We start from the raw sequence: 10,240 nt of genomic DNA on the forward strand, positions 1-10,240 counted from the left end.
AGCTCATTTTCATCCGAGTGTAGCTTTTGATAGTGCAGTATAGGCCTACGTCCACTTTCGTTATGCTTAGGATGGTTCATTTCATCGTTTTGGGGCTATTATGTCTCTCATGTACGTTAGTCAGTTGTGTGAATATCGCCCAAGCACGAGCAGATCTCGCACGCGGCGGTAGAGCCGTGTGTCCGTATTGTTGGGCGTGCGCACATGAGTGGAAGTGCGGCCAACCTTGCCGACCATCTTACCGTGACTTGTGTCCTTTGTGTGCTTATCGGTTCCACTGTAGTTCGACATGCGTAAACTTGTGTCGCACGCCTGAAACACCCGCGCCTACACCGCCACCGACGACAACACCCGAGCCCACTCCGCCACCTACGACAACACCCGAGCCAACTCCGACCACAGCGCCTCGACCTACGACTCCAGCCACTAACCCATGCTTACCAAATCCGTGTCCTCTTAATGGAAACTGTCACGCCATTGAAAACTCAGCAGGCTATACGTGCTCTTGCCCAGAAAACGTGGATCCTTGTAATGGTAGGTTACAAAAACAGGAGATATCAGTCATGTATGGCGAAATGACGCTTTAGAGCGAGATTCGTAGGTTATCAGATAGGCTCGTGTTCACGCGTCAGTCCCGTTATTTTGAATTAAATTCACACTGAGATGTAGGATTTCGCATTACATGAACTATATCTCCCAAAACAGCTATTTTAAATCAGTTAATGAAAAATGCGTACTTCACAATTAATACAGAATCAAGATATTTAGTTCAAGATATTTTTAGATAAAGAAAAGGTAAGTATAACTTTAAATATCGATGTTCTTTCAATATGTGGATAACTGTATAATGTAGGGATACATTCGTTAAGGTTGTATGTGTATGTAGTTGTCGATATTGCACTAACGTATATTCTGTGTCTGAAATGACGACGCACAATAGAACTATATAGCATATCTCAGAACACATTTTTTTAAATTTTAATATTTTGTCCAATATAACTTATGATTTCTTTTAGAAAACTAACCCTTGATTTTATACGCTATTACATGTACTACGCTATTGTTATAAATGTGTCCATTTCTCCGGCTTAAGATTTAATTAATAGCACTGCAACCCAGTAACTGAACAATTTTATGTATCAAAATGATGGTTTGTTCAGACTGTGCTTCTATACCAACTTGCCTCACGTAGTAAATCAGCTGATGTGTGAAGATGGCCACGGCCTATCCCCCTCTATATTATTAGCGGACATGCGATGTTTTTCGTTTTACGCGCTGATAAATATAGCTTCTATCTCCATTGAAACAGCTTCGTGACAAAAGATATCAGTGCACAATTTACGTGATGTGACCGAATAAAAAGCTCTATTAGTATGACTGACATCAGTTGTGTGCTGGAGAAGAGAATTGATACGGCTATTAAGAAAGAAATTTCAGTATTATTAAGCCGAAAGTAAGGTTGTTATAAAGCCGGTCGCACGGTTATATAAGAGAGATCATTTGTAGCATGATTTAGCTTCAACAAACGTCACTACAAGTCGCCCTGTCTGTGGTCTCTTTATTGGTCAACTTTTCAGGCTGGTTACACGGTTATATAAGAGAGATCATTTGTAGCATGATTTAGCTTCAACAAACGTCACTACAAGCCGCTCTGTCTGTCGTCTCTTTGTCGGTCAACTTTTCAGGCTGGTCGCACAGTTATATAAGAGAGATCATTTGTCGCATGATTTAGTTTCGACAAGCATGACTACAAGTTGCTTTGTCTGTCGTCTCTTTGTTGGTCAACTTTTCAGGCTGGTCGCACGGTTATATAAGAGAGATCATTTGTAGCATGATTTAGCTTTAACAAACGTCACTACAAGTCGCCCTGTCTGTGGTCTCTTTATTGGTCAACTTTTCAGGCTGGTTACACGGTTATATAAGAGAGATCATTTGTAGCATGATTTAGCTTCAACAAACGTCACTACAAGTCGCCGGGTCTGTGGTCTCTTTATTGGTCAACTTTTCAGGCTGGTCGCACGGTTATATAAGAGAGATCATTTGTAGCATGATTTAGCTTCAACAAACGTCAGTACTAGTTGCTCTGTCTGTCGTCTCTTTGTTGGTCAACTTTTCAGGCTGGTCGCACGGTTATATAAGAGAGATCATTTGTAGCATGATATAGCTTCAACAAACGTCACTACAAGCCGCTGTGTCTGTGGTCTCTTTATCGGTCAACTTTTCAGGCTGGTTACACGGTTATATAAGAGAGATCATTTGTAGCATGATTTAGCTTCGACAAGCATGACTACAAGTTGCTTTGTCTGTCGTCTCTAAGTTGGTCAACTTTTCAGGCTGGTTACAGGGTTATATAGGAGATCATTGGTAGCATAATTTAGCTTCAACAAACGTCAGTACAAGTTGCGCTGTCTGTCGTCTCTTTATTGGTCAACTTTTCAGGCTGGTTTCACGGTTATATAAGAGATTATTTGTAGCATGATTTAGCTTCGACAAGCGCCACTACAAGTCGCCGGGTCTGTGGTCTTTTTATCGGTCAACTTTTCAGGCTGGTCGCACGGTTATATAAGAGAGAGAATTTGTAGCATGATTTAGCTTCGACAAGCGTCACTACAAGTCGCTCTGTCTGTCGTCTCTTTGTTGATCAACTTTTCACGCTGGTCGCACAGTTATATAAGGGAGATAATTTGTAACATGTTTTAGCTTCAACAAGCACCACTACAAGACGCTCTGCCTATCGTCTCTATGTTGGTCAACTTTTCACATCCTATCTTTTTTTCACAAGGGCTATTCACGTCACCCTACCGCTTGGATGGCCTAATTGTGAGGAGATCAGGGGGTCAAATCCGGGTCCGGTCATACTTTAAAAATCTTACTGGCTGTTGCCTGGCTTGGAGCTCAGCAGTCAGAGATTACAGCAGAGAAGCATGACTGATTAACCCGGTGTCAGAATTATGCTACTGGGTGGGGTGTCATGTCTGTGTAATTTGGTATGATGCTTCATTGGTGGCTTCACTTTGGCGGCAAGGACTCCTGCCCCAAGAAGACACAAAATATCTACACACACCTCATGACGTTAAACTCCAAGCATACATACATACTACAAACATACATACATACAGATATTATATCTAATATATATTGATCACAAGCTCAACAGGTGTGAAATTCTCCAAAACTATATGCCCTTTGGTGCGAATGAGTGTTCCATGTTAAAGACGTAGGATGTGAAACATTTCACCATCCAGCGTTTGTTAAAGGATGAAGGATGTTAAAAGAAAATCACTGTCCGAGAGACCAACCCACAGACAAATATAAATATAACCTTTATAATAAACTCAACAAACCTGATTAGACCATGAAACGCCATTCCTGAACCAAATGCGTCATTCACCGAAAATTGTTGTTTTGTTTTCAGATGATGTCATGGATATTTTCAAAAGGTATAACTATGACAGAAATGGCCCGTCCTTCAATGAAGTCATGCTGGAAAACCCCCTAGAAACCCCCGTTGTGGGCGCCATTTACCAATTCACGCTGAATGAGCTTCGATACTTCTCCGATATCCCAGGTTTGTTACATACCCTTCTAAAAGGGCCATTGGTTCATATAAACGACTGATATGTATATTTATACTACTGGCAGTCATTCATACGTAACAGATATCTTTACGGCCACTTCACTTATGACCTTCCCACATGAAGCTATGTGTCTATTTGTAGGTATCTGTCTACCTGTCTGCTTTTCTGTCTTTCCCTGTTTGTCTGTGTGTCTTTGTGTGTTCGTTTTCCTGTCTTTCCCGTTTTTTTTCCGTCTCTTTCTCCATCTGTCTCTGTCGTTTGTCTGTCTTTTTGTCTATCTGTCTATCGATCTTTGTCTCCCTGTGTCTTTCTGTGAGTCCCTCCTTCTGTCAGCGCGTCTGTCCTTTTGTCTCTGTACCTGACTTTGTGTCTCTTTTCTGTCTTTCTAACGGTTTGACTGTCTGTCTTTCTGTGTGTCCGTCCTTCTGTCAGCAAGTTTGTCTTTCTGTGTCCCTCCTCTCACCGTGTCTATATTTCTGTCCGTCCGTCCCTCTGCCTGCCTTTGTGTTTTTTTTCGGTCCGTCTGATTATTTTTCTGTCTTCCTGTCTGTCTTCCTGTGTATCCTTCTTTTTATCAGTCTGCCATTCTTTTTTCTGTCTCTCTTTGTATGTAAGTATGTGTGTCTGTCCGGAATTTTACGGAAAAAGTTATGTATAGATTTGGATGAAATTTTGTCCACACGCACGTTATGTGGATACGGTAATTTTTTTAATCCTGCATCAGAAAAAATACTCAGCTTTTCAGTACCCCACGGTAACGCGGAGTACAAAATTATTCTAGAATCCTGCAGATGACGTCAAATGCGTTCGCTGAGTACTGAGTCGATTCCCCTGTACACCAGCCTTCTGCACTGAATTAATAGATGGTTTGCAGGAAATAAATTCACCCTGCCGAACATGAGGATTATTGACACCATATATTTGCGTATCCTATCACTGAGTAACCACATAACTAATAAAGTCATTCTTTACTATTTGGGTGGTTGGAAAGAATGAACTCTCGGAACAACTTGTAATTTATTTGATAGGAATTTGATGGTGAAATGACCAGTCTTTTTTATATCAAGTGCGTGTGTCTGCAGCTATGAACGAATTGTTTCACGTTGTCATGTTACAATATATTGTTTATAGTTGTACATTTCCTAGCGCGGCTTAGTCACGTGACGTACTCATTTCAGTCGCAGCCGGGTAGTATAAATATAGAGCATCTTGTAAATTTCTAGTCAAAAGGATTCGATCGACCGATGCTTCTGGAAAATTACCTTGTTTATGTTTTTTCTTTGTTTTTTTCTCGAAGCTGCGATGACAATATATAACGCGGCAGATTTGTGGGCTTCGGGTCGGTCAGTGATACTTATGAACAGTGATAGACAGTTATAAGATAGTGATACGACAGTGATATTTGGACAGCTATAAGGTGCTGTTGACGGAATGCTGGTTTATTTGAGTAACGGACGATACGTCACAGCTATAGTTAACAGAAATTGTTAGTACCTTTGGAGTGGAAAAGCCGGTGTAATTTGGATTAGCTGGACCAAGACTAACGGGTGATTGTTGGCTGTGATTATCGTGTATATATTAACTGCTTGCTGGAGGATTTGTGGTCTCGATACGAGATATTCCAGGGTCGATTGGACAACGACGGAAAGTCAAGTTAAGGACTCTAGCGTAATTCAGGTCTGAAGTATTTGTACACACGAGTAAGCTGCCGCCATTTATTATAAAAAATTTTATTATTATTATTATTATTATTATTATTATTATTATTATTATATATATATATATATATATCCTGTGCATTGCTATTTGTAGTTTAACTCATTATTTTCCTTTCTGATTTATTAAATTGTTGAAGCAGCCATTTGGGTGTTTGAGAGTGTTACTCTGTTTGACCCAGGTTAGGCTTGTTATTGGGAATTGATTTTGGCTTGTTATACCGATACCCTAACAAATTGGGGGCTTGTCCAGGAAAATCTTAGCAGTGCTGAACGAAGTTGCAACATTTGCAGCACTTTGTAAACATACGGTCAAACAGGGTTTCACTGGGGGATTGACAGGATATCGTTACTTTTGTATACATTGTAATATTTAAACAATGGCTGAGGAATTCAATGTTACGGTGATTTTAGTTTCTGACATAACTGTAAGTAGACTATCTGCTCTCAAAAAGGCTGAACTAAGACTCATTGCAGAAAAAGGGAAATAGAACTGTGCTCATAGCTTAAAGAAAAGTGAAATGGTTGAGGCAATAGCTAAGCATTTAGGATTAAGCAGCGACCTACCCCGTGTCACCACGGCGTCAAAGGCACAGGTATTGAAGTTTAAAAACTGCAACTGGAGATGGAAACATTGAAGTTAGAGAAAGAGTAGAGAGAGAAGGAAAGAAAAAGAGAGGAGAGATAAAAGGAAATGGAAAAAGAGGAGAGAGAAAGAAAGGAAAGAGAGGAAATCCGGAGACTGGAAAGAGAATGAAAAGAAAGGGAGAGATTATTTGAAATGCGGAAGATGGAATATAACATAACTTACGGATAAAGGAGATAGAAAGCAAAGAGAAAACTGAAGGAGATCGTTATAATACAAACCCTGTTCAGCACGGATTTGATTTAGCCAAAAACATTCATTTGATGCCGAAATTTACGGCGCGGGATATAGAGAAGTTTTTTCTGTCTTTTGAAACGATCGCTGACAGCTTGGGAATCATTTGAAAATCCCCAAAAAGTAATTATTATGGAAGGATATAAAAACAGTGTACCGAATGAAATCAAAGTTCACCTGGACGAACAGAAGATTAAGGACATTAAATCTGCTGCAAATATGGCTGACGACTATGGACTTACCCACAAATAAACGGGTTACCAGTTTCCTCCGAAGCGACCGTTCAATAAGTGGACCAATAACGCTAAGGGGCCCGGGGGACAGAAAAATAAAACTGCATCACCATTTAAAGGAAGGCTGACTCAAGGAAAGGACATGCACAGATCATTTGCTCCGATATGCCATTACTGTCACAAGAGAGGTGAAAAAGTTCGGGCCAATCCACATATTTCCAGTTTACCAGTGGACATACCCGAAAGTGAAGGTTTACAGAACGAACACCCAGGTATTTTCCCATCATGTGTGATTACCAGAGCCCAGAAAAGAACAAATGGCCCAGGAACAAGACTGCAGATATTGACAAGGTAGTGGAGAAAAAGGTCAGTAAGGTCAAGTACGTCATCAGTACCCCTGATCGGACAAAAGGTAAACGGCTCTGCCACATCAACATGTTAAAAGAATACCATGGAAGATTGGACCAGTCAGTGACCATAGCTAAATTAATTACTAAGGCGGCTCAACCAGATAGCCATGAAGAACAAGACACGTCTAATTTAGGCACCATTCAAGTGGCCGTATTGAATCCAAAGTTAGTAAACTTTTCTGTGCTGGAAAATCTCGATTTAATTCTGGGTCACTTGTTTAAAAGCCAGAGAGAATGTTGCCAAGTTGCTGAACCAGTATCCGACCATATGTACCAGGATGTACCAACACATGACGTGAATGTCTGGTCATCACCACCTATCAAGCAGCATCCATGCCAGCTTAATCCAGAAGGCGCAGAAGGTACAACAGGAAATTGGACACATTGTTGAGAATATCATCATTGAACCAAGTCAGAGTAATTGGCGTTCTCCGATTGTAGTTATTCCCAAACCAGATGGCTTAATCAGGCAGTGCGTTGATTACCGCCAGACCAATGCCGTAACCAAGGATGACTCATAACCCATTCTACGAATAGAGGATTGTATTGACCAAGATGGAAAAGCTAAATTTGTCAGCAAAATAGATTTCTTAAAAGGGAACTCACGAACGACCGGAAATGTACAGTAGTACAAGTAGACCATGTACCACCATTTATTTAGATTGCTCCACAACAGTCTGGAATATTCGACTGTAGGATTAAGTCAGTAAGTTTGTCCTGGGGCTATGATTTTCCGAGGCCACTCCCAATTCCTCCTCTCATCGATGTTACTGCTGGCATAAAATTGAACACTTATTGAACTCGGCTGTTAATAACAAATGAAATAAATAGATAAATAATAAAATAAATAAATAAATATGAACATTATGTGATTTATTACTTAATGTTGTAGGAATTCACAACGGTATGCAGGACGCTGCCCGACATGCTCTCACAAACTACCGCTGGACAAGAACTTACGGAGCTGATATCGCTAAACAGTTTGGGGATGCTCATGAACGGAGCAACCCTAACCCATTCAACGAGCTAGCAATGGATCTACACAACAACGCCAGGGGGAGAGAACTCGCGCTAGACGCGGCGAACACTAACCGAGATGCGTTAGAGGTGATCCGAGAAGCGTTGATGGATGGAACGCTACAAGTCAGGCCCAACCCAAACCATCCCTTTAACCAGGACACTGTATCAAATCCTTCCTACAACGAATAGCTGACTATATTACATTTGGACTAGATCTAAAGGGACACGAATATGACATGTAAAAAACTTGCAAACAGCTTGTCAAAGCTCGGTAGATCGGTCCAGGCACCCTCAGTCAGTAAAATTGTTTTTACATGGCGTTAAACAACAGTGAAAAAAATAAGTATCGAGCGCATGAAGAGGATACAGTGTATTGTATATATCATCACAATTCGCGCTGTGCTAATAAGTACCCAGCTGATATCCAGTGTATCCTCCATCTCCATCTGGATTAACGGCTGGATTAGTTTTATCCAATCAGAATTCTTACTGGAACACAGTCTCACTGGTTACGGGCCTAACTTGCTACACCTTTGCACAAACATGCGATGTAAAGAACGGTGATCTATTCTATATGCAGTCCAAACAATAAATTAGTATATAATACAGTTTGCAAGAGTACACGATCTACAGCTGTTTTAATTCGTGTCAAAATTTCCCATTGTTTCGGGGAGCGGGGGGGGGGGGGCTCCATTGCCGAGATGATTAGCGTGACAGCATGGCAAAATGACCCAGAATCCTCTCGCCAATGCTGTCGCTGTGAGTTCAAGTCCAGCTCATGCTGGCACCCTCTCCGGTCGTACGTGGAACATTAGGATTGTCGTTGATATCCAGCGTGTTCGGTCCGGTTCTTTTCCACTATAATGCCGTTGTATTAGTAAAATATTCTTAAGTAAGACACTAATAGGAACTAACCATAATGTTTCACTAAAAAGTTGTTAATGCGAAGACTGGAGTTAGCAAAATATATGTATCACCACATTAGATGGCTTGACAATTCTTACCTGTCAAAACATGTCAAAAATCTGATAATAAGGGTCAATCAAACAACACAAGCCTAGCGATACCGTAATCTTACACCGAAGCATAAGCGTAGTGATTTTGCGTGCATATTGAGTACGTAGGGGTTGAACGGCCCACATGTGAGGCAAACAGATAAAAACGTGGTCATATACGGGTATGCTAAAATATTGCATTCTCTGGGTTCAGTCCAGGACCTGGAACTAAATTTAGTTCTTATTTGAAGTTTTTCTAATTGAAGCAATACCCAAGTAGCCCGTGAAAGGTTTTAGATGCGAGAAAGATTTACAAAAAAATGGGCGATATCTTGAATTGCGACTCTGTTTACCCTGTGAAGAACTTATACAACTATCTCGTATATTCGTCCTGTTTTAAATCAATGCTTTTTAAACCTTTTTTAAGCAATCGTTGTCTTAAACTTCTATTTGTTTTTGGAAAGCAGGTTTATCGGGCATATTACGCTGTCATTCTGTTATGTTGTTTTGTATTCTGTTGAACTCATTACTACTCCCAGAATGATTGTTACATTGTGATTGTGACTCACATAAATATATAAATAAATGAATATATATATATTGTATCTTAAGAATAATTGTTTGATATATTAATATTAATTTTAACAATACAACTTATGGATCATTATACATTAACATTTTGTGTGGGTTTTTCCTTGATTTATTTGATTGGATTTCCACGCCGTGGTCAAGAATATTTTGCTTCTAAAAGAGCGGCGAGAATTATGCATATGGTGGGAGGAAACCAGGCAGATCCCTGGGCATCCTAATTGCTGGCAGACTTTCCAATAAAGGGGAGGAAATCAGCAAGAGCTAAACTTGATTAAGAGCTCTCAGCTGTAAAAAGCTATCAAGCCATTAATCTCCACTAACACGCTAATAACCCTTCTACGGAGAACCCAGCCTTTTCTTGAGAAGCTTCGTCGATTTCTATAATCTATGCATTGAAACCTTTTAATGTAAACCTATATAAAGACTTTTATATACCAGCCGTGAACGAGATGGACGTACCAGTTCAATAATTGCAAGGCCAATTTCTAAAACGACGTTTAATACAAACCACCTAAGAGCTAAGAGAGTGTATAAAGTACAGAATTAAGATGGAGTCATGCAAAGAAAAAGGATTCAACTGTTTTAAAAAATGCAAGGTATTTTCTATGGGAATGAGTAAAAGTACCGTTTTAGTATGTAAGTTGTCGATAATAAAATAACATATCTCAGTTGCGCTATGATTGCAGATGGTTATGTATCCAACTTGGCCATATAATTCTACATGATGAATGAACGGCCCCTGGATCGGAGTGTCTGAAATTCTGGACGCTTTTCCTTGTAAAACTTAAGAAACTTACATTGGAGGCATCACAGAAGAG

The 10,240-nt window shown here is 40.1% G+C and overlaps 1 protein-coding gene across 1 annotated transcript; it reads left to right on the forward strand.

The window, feature by feature from the left end:
* Nucleotides 1–10: 10 nt before the first annotated feature.
* LOC135464723 (uncharacterized) lies at nucleotides 11–8,516 on the forward strand. Its single transcript, XM_064742240.1, has 3 exons — nucleotides 11–534; nucleotides 3,416–3,568; nucleotides 7,709–8,516. Exons 1-3 carry the CDS (start codon nucleotides 63–65, stop codon nucleotides 8,023–8,025), a joined length of 942 nt encoding a protein of 313 aa, XP_064598310.1. The 5' UTR covers nucleotides 11–62; the 3' UTR covers nucleotides 8,026–8,516.
* Nucleotides 8,517–10,240: the final 1,724 nt, after the last annotated feature.

This window comes from Liolophura sinensis, chromosome 4 (genome assembly GCF_032854445.1).
Source record: "Liolophura sinensis isolate JHLJ2023 chromosome 4, CUHK_Ljap_v2, whole genome shotgun sequence".
In the NCBI taxonomy this organism is placed as follows: Eukaryota; Metazoa; Mollusca; class Polyplacophora; order Chitonida; family Chitonidae; genus Liolophura; species Liolophura sinensis.